At 37.2% G+C, this 16,272-nt stretch overlaps 1 protein-coding gene across 1 annotated transcript; it reads right to left on the bottom strand.

Moving 5' to 3' along the window:
- Positions 1-221: 221 nt before the first annotated feature.
- Positions 222-14,332, bottom strand: LOC135632376 (uncharacterized). The gene is made up of 9 exons (XM_065140902.1): positions 14,027-14,332; positions 13,101-13,214; positions 12,852-12,920; positions 12,670-12,689; positions 12,548-12,600; positions 12,428-12,458; positions 12,232-12,310; positions 666-799; positions 222-559 (listed from the first exon to the last, which is right to left on the bottom strand). Exons 1-9 carry the CDS (start codon positions 14,184-14,186, stop codon positions 503-505), a joined length of 717 nt encoding a protein of 238 aa, XP_064996974.1. The 5' UTR covers positions 14,187-14,332; the 3' UTR covers positions 222-502.
- Between the last annotated feature and the right edge of the window lie 1,940 nt (positions 14,333-16,272).

The following is a 16,272-nucleotide window of genomic DNA, read 5'->3' as shown; positions in this document are numbered from 1 at the left end:
GCACGTCAGCCATACTACTAAACAAAATCATACAGAGGTGACATGGTGGTTCAGAGTTCTTACATCTGTAACAGGGGTATGGATCAATGTCCGTGAAGGTTCAGTACAATTAACATCACAGGACACTCAAAATTGCTATGCGTGCAGCTTCATCAGTGTCGATAATGGCTGCATTGCTCGTGAGGATCGACTGTCAGCAACTCTATATAAAAACCACAGGATGAAGATTCAGAACTGATCATGATGGAATATCCGAAAATTGCTATCAGCTAAGCGTCTCAGAAAGTATACGAGTGGCCCAATCCCACACACGCACACGATAAACTCCTCGAACAAGGATTAGTGTGCAAAAACCCAGCTCAACTCCGTTTGGGAAATAAGAGTAGCTCCCCAAAAATGAATACAGACAGAATAGAGCAATTATTCTTTCCTCGTTCCAGTGTCACAGTTTCCCACGGTGGGAGGCCCAAGAATTATGGGATCCCCCTATCAATATCTGGAGCTATTGTTCGGCTGTGACATCGTCAGTCTCATTCTGAGGCGGTCTTTGAGATTCAAGCTGAAAGTGTGCATACCAGCATGAGGAGTTCACAAATTGGGCAATCAGATGATGAGTTTAGAGAAATGAAAGTCCTGCATATAAAGATTTGGAAAGCTATACTAACCTTGGTGCAGACATAAATGTAATGGACTTCAGGGTTTGAACCGAGAAGTGTAGCAATTGAGCTACCATCGGTATTTAATGGCACCGGATTGGTCAGCGTCCAAGTCTTCGGCCCTGGACTCTTCTCTACTCTATCTACAATAGAGGAATTGAGTGGCAGTCAGTGAGTAGAGAAATTAACCAAGTTTATCCAATAATTGCATGTTACATACAACCTCAAATGTACAGAATGAAAGCACTGCATGTCATGTTACATGGAAGGATAGTTAATAGAAAACAGGTATTTAGGAAGGCACACTTGTTCATTCAAAGAAGAAGCAGATACTATTAGCACATCATATTATAATCTCACATATACAGGACACGAGAAGCAAGTTTTATAACACACTACATGATTCTTCAATAGAGTCGGAAAAGCTCCCAAAAAGAGATCAGTTCCTTGTATGACTAAATTGGAATACTGTTACGATACATATGCATATAACATTTGCATATTATAACAGGCAACACAACTTATTCCTCTTTCTGACCTACACCAGGATATCATGGAAAGGCCAATGCACATCAAAGGGTTTCTACTCCAAATAATATATATTTTTAGCAGCTTAATTTATCCCTGACCATGGCTCCGAAACCGATGGTTCCAGTTTGGCAAAACCTAGAACCAAAATCAAATCGACAAGGGTCGATTCTAGAACCAAATCTGCAACCGACGGTTTCGGTTTTGGTTTTGGTTCGAACAGATATTATTTTATTATTTTTAATTAAAAATTTTAATAATATGAAGAAAATGTATATTTTATTTCTAAATTTCGAAAAAAAAATAGATGTATAACTATAATGAGTGTAAATATGTAATAATATTAAAAAAATAATATAAAATTGAGTAAAATTATAAATCGTTAATCACTTCCGATGTGGAATGTTTCGCATATCCCTTCGGTTGATAATGGCCATATAAGTTAATAACCAATTTTTTAATTTCCCTAGTTTTATTACTGATATCAACATCTACTTTTAAACTTTCATAATAAGTGATTAAATAATCACTTAAGCCATCTAATCTAATACAATGATAAAAAACACAAGAAACTAAATAAACCGATGGAATTTCAAAAAAATAATTAGTCTATTTTGATTTCATAGCCATTCTAGTCATATATTTAAATCATTATCATATTGATATTCTTCTAAGGCACCAACAATATTAATAAAAATAACTAAAAATATATGGGCAGTAGGATAATAAACACCAAAAAAAGTATATGTTGTATTATTAAAAATTCTTAAAATTTCTAAAATTCTTTTACACACAATCCAACGTCGTGAATATAAATTAACTTGCCTAACATTATTTGCAATAAAAGTGTATAATAATTCTTTATATTCAAAAAATTCCTTCAGTAATTCATATGTAGAATTCCATCATATAGAAGTATCCTTAAATCTTTTGGACCTGTTATTTAATTTGCAAAATCTGGCTCATTTTTTCATTACTTATGGATGACCCGACAAGAATGAAATAGCCTGCTTAATGAGAGAAAGAAAAGTTTCAAGAGATCTAAGACCTTGTACACATAAATTTAATATATGGCAAGCACATCTAACATGGGAAAAAAATACCACCAAAAGCAGGTTGACATACTTGTTGTAATTCCGGAATAAAATCGGTATTTGTCACTGTATTATCAAGACCAATGGAAAAATTTTAAAAAACCAAATAATATTCTTCTAAAATTATTTTTATCATTCTATAAATATTATCGGTTGTATGTCGTTTATCAAAAACTCTAAAAGCAATAATTCATTTTTGTATGGTCCAATCACTGTCAATCCAATAACAAGTGATTCTCATGTAGGAGTGCATTTACCAGTGATCACTCCAAATATCAGCACAGATAAAAACACGATCATCTAAAGCTCGAAAACTTTTTGTAAATCCCTTTTTTCCTTTTCTATAAAGATTATGTAAAGTACGGGTCAGAGTAGTTCAAGGAACTCATTATGCGGCAGACTTTAAAACCTCTTGACAATCATCAACAAAACCGATTTTTCACCCAAACTAAAAGATAAATGTTCAACAAAAATTAATCTAGTTAATGCTTCATGATTTTTTTCAATAAAAAATAAAAAGTGGGATTAGTAGAGTACCCAAAAATTTGCGTTCAACTTTTCTCCATACCAACTTATATTTGATGTTTCTTCTGATATGCTTTTAAAAGGTTTCATATCCTCTTCATCCTTTGAATTTGAAATTTTAACCACAGCAATTGCATATGACATGGAAGGAGTCATGAATGTTTCAGACCTTCTTGAAGTGTAGCATGAAGATGTCCCACTTGACTTTGGACGTCGTATTGATTTCCTCCGACTTATATTAGATGTTTCTTCTAAATATGCTTTTGAAATGTTTCATATCCTCTTCCTCCTTTTGAATTTGAAATTTTAATCACAGTAATTGCATATGACATGGAAGAAGTCATGAATGTTTCAGATCTTCTTGAAGTGTAGCATGAAGATGTCGAACTTGACTTTGGTCATCGTATCGATTTCCTTCAGCTTGGAATCATTGTTGATGTGTTAGCTTTCTTGAGTTGCCATGGTCAAATTTTTTAAAACGTCCTTGGTGGTGAAGTGGTGGCTTCCACTTACCATTGGAAATAGGGAGAGAGCTTCCCAACGTTCAAGCTTCAAAGAGTGCTTAATCAAATATGTAAGGAAGAATGAGGGGTTTGAGAGGGTGTTTATATTTTTGAATATTTTTTCCTAAAATGGCCCAAAAACAAGCTATTATTTGGTTGTTAAAATGGGTCAATCTATCTATTTTAGATATTTATATTTTTAATTATAAAATAACCAAAATAAACCTCAAAATAGTCATCAATATGACTGTTGAGAGGGGCAAAGTAGTCATTTGCCCCTCCATCGACCATTGGGTTAGCACAAACCATTGGGCCTGACCGTTTAAGCCCAACGATCAGTCAATAGTCCTATTTGACCGCACCTTTTTATATTTTAAAAAAACGACCAAACCAACAGTCCAAACCGAAACCGTTAGTTCCAGAATCAATGGTTCCGGTTTCCCAAACCTAGGAATCAAAACCGAAACACCCCTGGCCAATTCCGATTTAGTTAATTGGAGAACTACCAGATCAATTCGGTTCCAGTTTCGACCCGGTTCGATTCCAGTTTGAACCAAAACGTGGTCAGGGCTAGCTTAATTACCGTAATCATTAGCCTAGACTAAAGTTTCAAAGATAATTTGATAGAGAACCATCGAGCTTTACAAAGGATTTCAGAAAAGTTTATTCTGAGCAAAGATATCAACAAAAAGTTATCAATTGACCTAGAAATTATAAGAGTTGTGTTGAAAATTAAAGTCTTTTGGTTTTTCTAGGAACTCCTTGTGTATCAAGTGCACTCATTTACTATTTAGGTATCTTAGAAGTTACATTTTGGATTTCTAAATGACATACTAATTCCCTAGGAGATTACTCTTGGGAATCATTATCTTCATCAAGTGTACCAAGACTCCTAAACCCCTATAAATAGTGGAGCTTGTTATGGATCAAACATTTCAAATTTGAATGAAAAGAATTGCATCTTCTTTAGGCTTTTACTCTCCTCACTTATCTCACACTTCTCTTTCTTCTCTTCTCCTTTCTTTCTCTCTACTTCCCTACTTTGTTCTACATCAGTATGGTATCAGAGCCCATCAAGAAACCTGCCCAGTACCCCATTGAGTTCCAACTAGCGGCAAATGCTTCGATCAACACTCAAGAATCAACGTGTGGAGTTAGACTTTGGGGCGATTTTCTCTACAAAATTGGTGGACCACATAGCTCTCAATACCGAGTAAATTTACTAATATTTTTTGTCGAAAAGAAAATTTGTATATTTAATTAGATCATGGTTTTCATCACTTCTCCCTCCCCCCCCCCCACAAAAAAACATCATTTTCTTTGTTTTATCTCTATGTATCATCCTCTCTCTCCCCTTTAACTACAACTACAATACCACTAAAATTTGAACCTTTGACAGTTGTCCAAAAAAACAAAAAAAAAAAACAAAAAGTGAGAACCATTTGAAGCATTCCATATCTGCCTTATGCATTGCAACAATTAACAACCTTATTACCGAAAGGTAATATGTCGATAGCATTAGAATCATGACTCGGCACGGTGAAAACCAAGTCAATCCTAACGAATCCTTAATCCAACAGAGTGACGTAGACACCCTTAGGACCAAACTAGCAGATCATGATGTCGAATCTCGTATTTTGATGATAAAACCACTTGATATATGTTTATGTTTTAATCTGCGTTTTGAGTGACGCAGGATGCTTCGATCAGGATGAGACAATTAAAGCAGGAAAAATCATGTTGTGCCGGAGGAACATGTTAGAAGATTGGACGTCGGGCCGATGGATCGGTCGACGTATCGACAGAAGGCTTCGGGCCGTGGACTTGGGCATCGGGCCAAGAAGAGCGGGTATTGCGCCAAGGATATCGGAGTTGCGGAGTCAACTGGCCGATTGGGCAATAGGCCGCAGGAGAGGACGATGCGCCGAAGAATCGGACGAAACGTCGAGGGACCAATGACATGCCGGACAACTTAGTTAATTGCTTAGAATTAATTGTCTCGATCGAAGTTTTGTTTTAAGTGTGCAGGATTAACTACGATGAAAGAAAGACATGCAACAGGAGTTGCGCCGGAGTCAAGACTATGATCACGTTGGGAGTTCGAGAGCTCGACGGAAGTTCGGACGGTCGTCGGAGGTTCTGCGGGAACAAATCCGAGAAGTCCAGGAGCTTGCCAAAAGAAGCTCGTCGAAACTCGCCAAGTGGATCGTCGCAAGTCCAGGAGTTTGCCGGAAGTCCGTCGGAGCATCGCCGGAGGTTCGCCGGAAACTCGACGGAAGAAGCGATTGACGCACCGGAGCAAGTTGCAGTAAATGTCTTAAGAAATTCATAGTTAGCACGATGATTAAGTTAGAAATGGGAGGTGATCCCATTAACTTAATCTTGGGGCAATTGGGCCCTTGAAAGACCCAAATTGGGCCGAATGGATCAGCCCATTCGGACCCAGATTACTTGGCCAGAGGTGGCACCGCCTGGATCGGCGGTGGCACCGCCCAGGGCTCAGTCTCCGAGCTTTGGCTGGGCGGTGCAACCGCCTCTGACAGAGGTGCAACCGCGTGAGCTCGGTCTCCGAGCTCTGGCAGGAGGTGCAACCGCCCCTGACAAGCGGTGGCACCGCCCAAAGACTCAGTCTCCGAGCTCTGCCAGGCGGTGCAACCGCCCCAGTCATGCGGTGCAACCGCCAAACCCCAGAATTCCGGGAATTGACAGTTTTGAGCTCGGAATTCAAACTGGTTTGGGGCCTATAAATACCCCACTCTTTCAGCAATGAAAGAGCAACGAAAACCACCGAAATCCTGATCTTACTTTGTGATTTGTAGAGCTCAAAAGTGTTATATGAGTTAAAAGTTATTCTCCCTCTTTTCTTCCAAGTTCTGATCTTTCAAGAGAGGAGAGAAAAATCTGTAAGGGTTGTCTCCTGAGCTCGTCAAAATGAGTGAAACTGTAAAAGGGTGGTTGGCCTTCGCCTATTGAAGGAAAGCCTCTAGTGGACGTCGGTGACCTCGTCGGTGGAGGAAGCCAGAAGTGGATGTAGGTCAAGATTGATCGAACCACTCTAAAATCGCAGTGCTCTCTGGTTTGCATTTACTTTGAGCATATTATCTTTATTGCAAACCTCCTCAATAGCTTACTGCCTTCTGCGAATTTACGATCGTGTTTCAAAGTTCAGTATTTTCCGAATCGGTGTTTAGACGTAAATCAGTTTTATCGTACGAACATCATATTTCAGTTTGCGCTTACATTCTGATTTCCATCATAACTGCAAACTGCCCTTATAGATTCGCTTTAACTGCATCTTGCTTGATCACAAGTTAAAGTGATTTACGAATCGGCTTTTCTACCGAAATCGCTCTTATCATACGAACGTAGTTTTAATCGTCGAAAGTTTTTCGCTGCACTAATTCACCCCCCCCCCCCCCCCTCTTAGTGCTCTTGATCCTAACACATGACACAATGTTGAACCAGTTATGTGACCAAATGACCCAAATCCTAAGAGCTCTCCAACATCTTGAAAAACGACCCATGAATAAGGAGGTTAATGAATCGGTTAGGCAGCATGTCTATTCTCCACAATACATAGTTTCAAATCAAGAATTTTACCTACTCCCTAAGCCCCAGTTCGAACAAATCCTAAGTTCACCTATAGGGCATTTGTTTACAATCATGCTCCAATAGTTCTCTTTAGCCTTTCACCCCCAGACAGATGGTCAAACTGAGGTTGTTAACCATTCCTTAGGAAATCTTCTTAGATGTTTAGTTAGGAAAAAACACAGAAGCTAGGGCTTAACCTTACCCACTGTAGAATTTGCATACAATAACTCAGCCAACCACTCCATCAGAAAAAGTTCATTTCAAACTGTCTTAAGCTATACTCTTCGCACCTCTATTGACCTTGCACTCCTTCCACTTGGCTATTGTGCCTCATAACAAGCACACTCCATCGCTTAAAAGATTCATGATCTACATGCCGAGTGTCGACAAAATGCCCCAAGTAATGAAAGTTATAAACTTACTGCTACTGCACATTGTAGAAATCAAAGGTTTCAAGTTGGCGATTATGTCTTGGTTCATGTTCGCCCTGAGAGATTCCCTAAAAACACATTCAAAAAGTTGTATACACGAGTCATTGGTCCTTCCTCATTATCCAAAAATGGGATCTAACGCATATATGCTCGATTTGCCTTCCAACTTAAATATTAGTTTAGTTTTCAATCTAGAGGATTTAACTCCATATCATGGTATTTTTGAGCCTCCTTTGTTTACCGGTGTTCTTGCAGGTGATAATCCTCTCAAAGCATCGATTCTCCCACAACACAGGATGACGTAAAGGTCATTCTTGATAACTTCCTTATTATGCCTGCTACTAGATCTTGTCAAGTGGCATGATCGTCTAGCTTCCGATGCTACTTAGATTACTTTGAAGGAACTTTGAGACTTTGCACTAGACTTATTGAACCAGTACCTTGTTGATCATTCTCTGGGATCGAGTTCTTTTTCATCAGGGGAGACTTATGGAGAACCATCAAACTTTACAAAGGATTTCAAAAAAAGTTTATTCTAGAAAAAAAAGATCAACGAAAAGTCATCAATTAGTTGGCCTAGAAATCCTAAGAGTTGTGTTGAAAATTTAAAAGTCTTTTGGTCTTTTTAAGGACTCCTTTTGTATTAAGTACACTCATTTACTATTTAGGTATCCTAGAAGTTACATTTTGGATTTCTAAAAAACATACTAATTCCCTAGAAGATTACTCTTGACAATCATTGTCTTCGTTAATTGTACCAAGGCTCTTAAACCTCCATAAATAGTGGAGTTTGTTAATGGATCAAACATTTCATATTTGAATGAAAAGAATTGCATCTTCATTGGTCTCCAACCCGCGCCTCTTTATCTCACAAAAAAGATTGCACCTTCTCTCTACTTCCTTACTTTGTTCTACATCATAATTGCACCATGTTTATAAAAAGATTCTCAAATACAGGTGTCAATGTCCTCTTTTAACTGGGTAATGAAGCTGTACTTTTCCTTCGTGGTGCACACATGTTGTCTTGCCAAAATAAGCTCATGTAACCAAGGCACCTTCTAGATCTCATAAATAAAAAAACTCAATGCCATCATCTTTGCCTTCATTGTTTTTTGTGTTGCAGAGACCCCTTCTAATCTCAGCATCAGTAATTGGAATCTTCTGGAAAAAAAAAACAGCCATGTTTTCCAGATCTAGCATCTTATATATATTTACATCTAGGGAATTCTGGTAATTTACACCAACTCCTTTAAGCTTTTAACACATTTTTTTTATTGGTTATAAGGGCACCATATTTGTTGATATGTAATCTCAGCTATTATATGGTTCCGTAAACTCCCATTCATCCTAAATTTTCTCCTCATTAGGGCCACATCAATGAATAGGCAGTACATCCGACTCAACTGCTGGTTGCCACAGTCAATCAACAGCGTATGAACATGTTTGAAAGTGTAATAAAACAAACTTTCCATCTAATTTTGAAAAGTTCATATCATTTACGCATCTGCATGCAAATCATTGGCATCTCAGATGACTGGCTTGGTTAATCACAAGACCTCATATGTCATAGATTAAATATTTAGCCAGAAATCCATAATCACCCAATATAGTTTTTGATGCTTCCTTTGCAAAGCTTCTAACTATATACATTCCAAAGTGATAATTTGACTACCTAAATTAATATTACGTTAAAAAGATGTATACACAAATAGCTGCCTCGTTATGGCAGTTGATTACTTCATCTCTTTGCATTTCATCACTCTGAAGTCTTCCATTTCATTGTTACATCAAAGTACCACTGTATGTCAAAGTCACTACAGTGACACAGTAAGTAAGTTCAATCATTTTCTTTTGACGTATTTGCTCAATCCTTTTAACGCCAAAGCACAAATATCATCTCCAGCAAAACTTTGCATGAGTGAAGTCTGCAGCATGCAACTGAGTACCACTTGTAAGATGAATATTACTTTGAAGGATCCAGTAGCTTCTAGTATCCTGATATTAGATAATCTCCAGTTGTTTTCTCGATATTAGAATAATATGGCATAACTTATATACAACTTGGAACATTCTCCATTCTGAATAAAATCCAAAAAATCAGAAGATATCAACAAAAACTGTGTGTGGCATGTCAGTGTTAGAAATCCATTAAAATAATCTTCATTTTTGAGTATCAGTTGCCACGAAAAGCATTCTGTTAAAATAAAAGCAACAAAAATCATGTGTCACATGTCAGTGTTAGAAATCCATTTAAAAAATTCATATTTGAGGATCAGTTTCCATGAAAAACATTTTGTTAAAATAAAAGGATTAAAACATTAGAGAAGTAGAAAGAAAACATCTTTGGATCCAGTTCTGCTCCCCCTTCTTCCCTTCATCCTCCTTACATTATCAAAATTTCTTTTCTCAATCCATTCAAGTCACAGCTTTTCTTTCATTACAAAAAAAAAAAAAATCTCTCCGATGATAGTTGGCATAACAAATTCAACCATTAAAGGTATTCTCGTATCCATAAATGATACTATAAATCCATATTTGTATCAACATTAACAAAGAAATACACTACCTAGACCAGTATATTAGTGCTTAGATAGACACGTAATGAACACCCTTTAAATTGAATTTTTTCTCTACATCCATTTGCCTCAAAAAAATTTACTTATTCGCATCCTATCACCACCATCTCTCATCCCCATAGCCTTTACATCCCAAAAAAAATTAGATAGACATTGTTATTGCCAAAGCCCAGCAGCTCACAAAAAGGCAGGATTTTTAGCAAGTAGAAAACTACATAGGTCAGGTTTTAATAAATACCTTAAAGCCCGATTACATTCAGGACCAAACTTGAGGAAAAACCTTCTAAGCCCAGCCTACACCTACCTCAATATATATTTATTTTAAAGATAATGACTAATACATAAAATTAGAATCATATTATATTGCAAAGGCAGCACATACGAAATTGAAAGGTAGTCTGCATATCTAGTTATTAAACCTATGCTTGGAACTCATCTTTTACATAATATTTTTCATTTTATTGTATAATTTTTAGGATCGATTGGGTAGGCAAGACAGGCCTTGAATCTGGTAGGAGCACTACCAAGGGCTTCAATCTGGGGTACCGGACCTGCAGTGGTCCTAGAGGTATCGGTACGAGTCCAATTGAGTATTTGTCTTTGTTTTACATCTCATTTATTATTTTATAGACCCAATTCTAGTTGAAGCTATCTAATTTGATTGTATATAACCAGAAAAGGGGAGGAAAAAAAGGGATAAAATAGGGTTCTTTTTCTTGATTTCTGGTATTTTAATGTTTTCCTCGAAATCCAGTACATACCAGTGTACACTGGTATGGGACAGTACTGTACCAGTCAAGCACCTGACTGGTACATACCAGAAATTGTGAATCCTAGACTGGGATTTTGGAATATGTTTTCAATTTGCAACCTATGACATTTGTAAATTACACTCATAAACTAATTAAATTTATTCAAATAAAAAATACATTAAGATTGTCCCACATCAGCTAGCCTTTCAAAAATTGGGTCAAGACATCACAAATGCCTGTCGAGTTCCTGTTTTGGTTGATAAGTCATTTAAAACATGTAGAAGAACAAGAGTACAGACACAATGAAAGGCTTAGTATAGAATTTAGGTAAAGTTGTTTGCTGCAATGTGGACCATTTTTAGCTGGCTTTTTCATGGATGATAAGGCTGCCAGATATATCAAGTCATCAAATAGAATAGGTGTGTCAACATGTTCCACCAATACATAACACCCTCATCATCCAAAACATTACATTGACAGAGTTACCATCATCAGAACAAAATCATAAAGTAATAATGTTCCTGAATATCTTTTTTATTATAGACAGCATTTGACATCTGATAACCTAAATCATGCAGCTTCTATAGGAAACAGTCCCTAGCATTTGAAAGTTACAAGTTAGCTTGTTTCTCTTAATGAATATATATATATATATATATATATATATATATATATATATATATACATATATTTAATAAAACCTTTTCTTGGATATGGAGAACCGACTCAACATACACAAAAAGCAAAAAAAATCAAAAGAAGCAAGAAGATAAACAGTTGAAATAATGAAGTCATTCATCCAAATAAAAGCAAATAACAATGTAGTTGACAACATACTCCAAGGAGAAAATGAAATAAGTGGACCAATATTATGACGTTCTTACTTGGACGAAATAATGGATCGACTGCCAAGTAGCAAGTGCCAACAGTGTCCACCTAATCACTGTGCTCTAAATCAGAACATCAACATATTCAGCGGCTCAAAAGCAAAGACAATTAAAAGTTCGGTCTCAATGATTGATTTCATGACATCCTGAGAACACCATGATTTCCATATGGAAACTATCAGATTCATCTTTTATCAAAAGCCCCAATACTTTTTTAGAATTTTCACAACAAATTAACTTTAAAATTTATGCATTTTTCAAACTACTCAAGCACAAGTGTATCTATAACCCCATATTACTTACGAAAATCATATACGGTTTTTTATCACACGACAATCCTACATTCCTACTCATATATTCATTACATAATTCTCCCAGAAAAATCATTTTCTTGGTCCATAAACACTCTAGGTGTGAAGACGTATGCATCCACTAGTGGATGATTTGTCAAGATCTTGTTCACATTACTAGCCTGGTTGGCTCGTAAATAAAGTGAATGATCAAAGATTGGATACTGAAATTCCCCACCCACTTCCCCTCACGTCTTTTCTCCTTCTATGTTTTGTTTCTTTCACCCATTCACATCATAGAAAATACTAAATTAAACACAAATGTTTCAGGGGTATAACAAGATACAACAATTTTCAGAAATTAAGAGCAGAAACAAATTAAAACTAAGATAGCCAACCTATTACATGCAGATTTATAGCCCAGCGTTGAATACTCCTTAACATATACAATCTGTAACTTGGACCTCCATATGTGATCTGAATTAGCCAAAAAAGAGTTATATATAACAATAAGATACATGCTTTCTTTCTCTGAATGCAAAGTGAATAATTACTCGGAAGTACTGAGCTTGAAAATCCAAGGGAAAAAGATACCAGGATATATACTCCTTTATCCTTGAGGACCCTGACGAGATTGATATACAGAGGGGTCCACTCAATGTCAAACAATTGATAATTTAATTAAAGACATAAATTTATTTCATACAATTTTACCTGTCAACCTCCAGTAGCATCTTAGTTGCATTTTGCATTGCATCATGTCCACACTACAATACAAAACCTCCAGTATCAGCATATTACAATGAGAAGAAGGATCTTAGTTATTATACACTCACCATGAGAGAGTCAAGGGTTCCTGCAAACATAAAGTAACTTAGTTAACCTTGCACTACTTTCACAAAATTTGATGCTATACACTTAAAGAAAATCAATAAATAAATTCGAAAAACCAAGAGATTTTGCTAGAATTATCTATAGTAGAAAATTTTAACCACAATGCCGATCATTGCATGAGTACCTTTATCAATAACAGCATCAAATGAACTAGATTGGAACAAACTCATATCTCGTACATCCATGTTAATATCTGTGAATATGGTAAAGAGGAAAACATAGGAAGTACAATATTTTATCCAAAAAAAGACATATTAAAACAATAACAAGCAAAGCAGAGAATAACATTGTCCAGTCCAGAAACTGAAGGGGAAAAAGAATGGAGGCAGAAAAACCTATAATTAGAACAATTTAATGTTTTGTTAACGGATACACTTGAGTCCTTGTTTATCCATATGCTTCATCTGCATAGCTTCTATCACCACAGATGATATATCGATGTTGACAACATCTTGGTAACCATCATCAACCATGCTCTCACCAAGTGCTGTTGAAGTTTGAACATTAGACCAGACAAGCTAATAATCATCAATAAGAATGTAAAATTGTAAGTACATAAAAACCAGTATACATGTCAGTACAAAAGCATTAATGATATTTGATGAATCTAGGATGATCGGTTTAAGTCCGCAACAAGGAGTAACAAAAATATATTGACCAGTTTTCTAAAAGAAACCAATGGGATTTGTGAAACGATGCAAAAGGCAAAACGTATTAGGTGGCCAAAGTCCACCCATAATATAAAATTAAGCTGTCTGCCGATTTTGTTATCATGTTATCATCCATAAATTCCACCAGATATTTCAAGGGTTTACCTAAAAACTCAAATAAGGAGCTTACACTTGGCATGAGAATTATAGAATTCATTTAACGATATGGATTATTTATCAGTTTTAGGTAGAAGAAATTAAGACATCCACATCAGTTGTTTTGCTTTAGACTAATACTTCTGGTGCATATCAATGCAGCAAAGATAAAGCATATAATAGCACATCAGTTCGGATTTTGAAGAAGCGATTCTCCCTTAGATAGCGACCTGAACCCACGCATACCAAAATCCATCACGGCCGAGATTCAAAAGGGACAAAGAACATTTCCCTTTTACACAAAAGAGGCGTCCAAGATTCGAGTTCTTTCCCCAGAAACCCCATTCGGTCGTCTTTCGTCGCGAAGAGCGAGATCAAAAAGGACAGGATCGCGAAACGGAGGACAAAGCGTCCATCCGGAGATTAATGGGCTCGAATCGATAGCAGAGGTGCGTCGAACCAAGCACGAAGACGGGGTGAAGGGTGAGGATACCTGAGTTGCCGCAGCCGACGAGGAGGAGCCGGTGGTGGCGAAGGAGGTATCGGTCGAAGAGCGGGGCTAGGCTTGGGTATTTCTGGTACCAATCGAAGGTCCCCGGGTCACTCTGGTATCTCTGGTCCCAGTACGAGGGCTCGCCGTAGGCGTGCGTCATCGCCTCCGCCGTCGTCGGACCGCCTGGATCTCTGTCTCTCTCTCCCTCTCTCTCTGTCTCTCTCTCTCTCTCTAGCCTGAAGAGTAAGCACTTGATGGCCCGAAAAGGCCCGTAGAAGCTGTGTTTCGCCGACAGCGATAGGTTTCCGGGCAAAAATGTGAAGGAAAGTTAGTTGTTTTTACATGGGGATGTGTGTTTTTATAGACGATAAAAAAATTCCCTCAATGGAAATTGAACAGATTTTGAATAATTTTAATTAAAATCATCCTATTAGATAATTTACGTTAGACTGTGATCGAGTGTAATCCTAATATATCTGAGATGAGGGGTTCACTTGACAATCCATCAAATTTTCTTTCTTACACATCGGCTTTCCATCGTCTGTTGCGATGTCCCCTCCATGTCGATGTTTTCTCGATGGGAACCATGGTTGAGTTCATATAGTTGTGATTGGAGTGGTCGGAGAACGACAATAAGAGATGAAAATCGATATATATTTGTATCAGCATTCACACAATTGTCTAGCGATATCGCTCGATATCTTTATCGATAATTATGTCGGCACCAATGCATATACAAAACAACCCTCATAGCTCGTCGCTACTCTCCTCATCAACAACAATCACTCATGACCCTCAATGACGTGATTGTCCGTTATCATCGACGTCATTTGTCATCACTAACTAGAATATTAAAATTATCTCTTTGCCGCGACCCTCAACGACGTGGTTGTCCGTTATCATGTCATCCGTCATCACTAACTAGAATATTAAAATTATCTTTTTACCCATATTTTTATATTTATACCGGTAAAACTGATAACATTAAAGTAAATAAAGTTAAATATTTTATTTTTATAATTATAAAAAAGTTAATAAAATTTTTTAAGTGTAAAAATCGATAATTAGCCCCATGTTCCCAACGCAGCTTTACGGTGAACTCTCAGCTTTCCCAATAGCTGATTTCTCTTTGATTCCTGCTTTGCTCATTCAAAAGGTAAAAATTTCAACCTAATTTTCTCTTAATGTTAGAATCTCTCTTTCAGATAAAAGAAGCGTCATCTTTACGATCAATCTTTACATTGTTTGTGTAGGCATCTGAAATTGTTGTTGTCTCTTATTCGACACTGTTACAACACCTGCACATGAAATCAACTTGATATCACGAGTCTAACCCTAACACTGAAGCTAAATTAGCTTTGTCACGAGATAATGGGAAGTTGAGGGGGGATGAAGACATTAGGTTCTTCTTCTACCGCTACTCTTTCTTATTAGTGCACATCTATTTTCGTTTTGACGAGAAGGAAGTACTGTGTTATTTCATGTTAGTGGATATTGCACTACCAAGATAAATCTGTTGTACCCACTATTGTTACCATGGAGCCATTAACTATAGAGCCATTAACTGAGGAATTAACATGATATGATTCGGTCTCAAAGGTATATAAATCCGTCCTAAGGGCCTGCACCGGGATGAGAATGGCAACTCGAGCAGAAAGCCAAGGTGACATTTGGACTCACGGAGTGTTGCAGTATTTCGACGATTGATCTGTGATCATTTTAGGGAATGACTTATATATTAAAGGAGGCTCCGGGATATCATGAGGTACGCCTTGGCCCGGAAGTGCTAGTGTCACTCTGAGATTAATGTTGGGAGATATTCTGACTCGACTTCTTCGACGATCAAGTTAGTAGAGTAGGTGAGGGGAGTTTAGTGAAGCTCATAAGAGTTTAGATAGAGTATGCTTGCCTCTATTTGGTCCGGGGGCTTGGGTTTTATATTTGAGAAATTAGTGGCATGAGACCAGTAATGAGTTAGGGTGACCCTTACCCTATCAGGGGATCATTGAGGATGATATCCGTTGAATCTCGTATTTTGATGATAAAACCACTTGATATGTGTTTATAATTTAAACTACATTTTGAGTGATGCAGGTCTACTCGATCAGGATTAGATAGTTAACGCAAGAGGAATTGACGTTACGCCGGAGGAGATCACATCAAGATATTGGACGACAGAAGGCTTCGGACGTCGGGCATCGGGCCAAGGAGAGCGAAATTGCGCCAAGGATATCGGGGTTGCGGAG

This window comes from Musa acuminata, chromosome BXJ3-3, assembly GCF_036884655.1.
Source record: "Musa acuminata AAA Group cultivar baxijiao chromosome BXJ3-3, Cavendish_Baxijiao_AAA, whole genome shotgun sequence".
Lineage (NCBI taxonomy): Eukaryota > Viridiplantae > Streptophyta > Magnoliopsida > Zingiberales > Musaceae > Musa > Musa acuminata.
This window is presented reverse-complemented; position numbering and strand designations above follow the sequence as displayed.

What these genes read in the sequence shown, in the direction of transcription:
- LOC135632376 (XM_065140902.1), bottom strand. Translation starts at nt 14,186, where the DNA reads ATGACGCACGCCTACGGCGAGCCCTCGTACTGGGACCAGAGATACCAG. An exon ending in ATGCTACTGGAGGTTGACAG is followed by an intron (nt 12,459 to 12,547) that starts GTAAAATTGTAT and finishes CAATCTCGTCAG; the next exon opens with GGTCCTCAAGGATAAAGGAG. An exon ending in ATAAAGGAGTATATATCCTG is followed by an intron (nt 12,311 to 12,427) that starts GTATCTTTTTCC and finishes TGGCTAATTCAG; the next exon opens with ATCACATATGGAGGTCCAAG.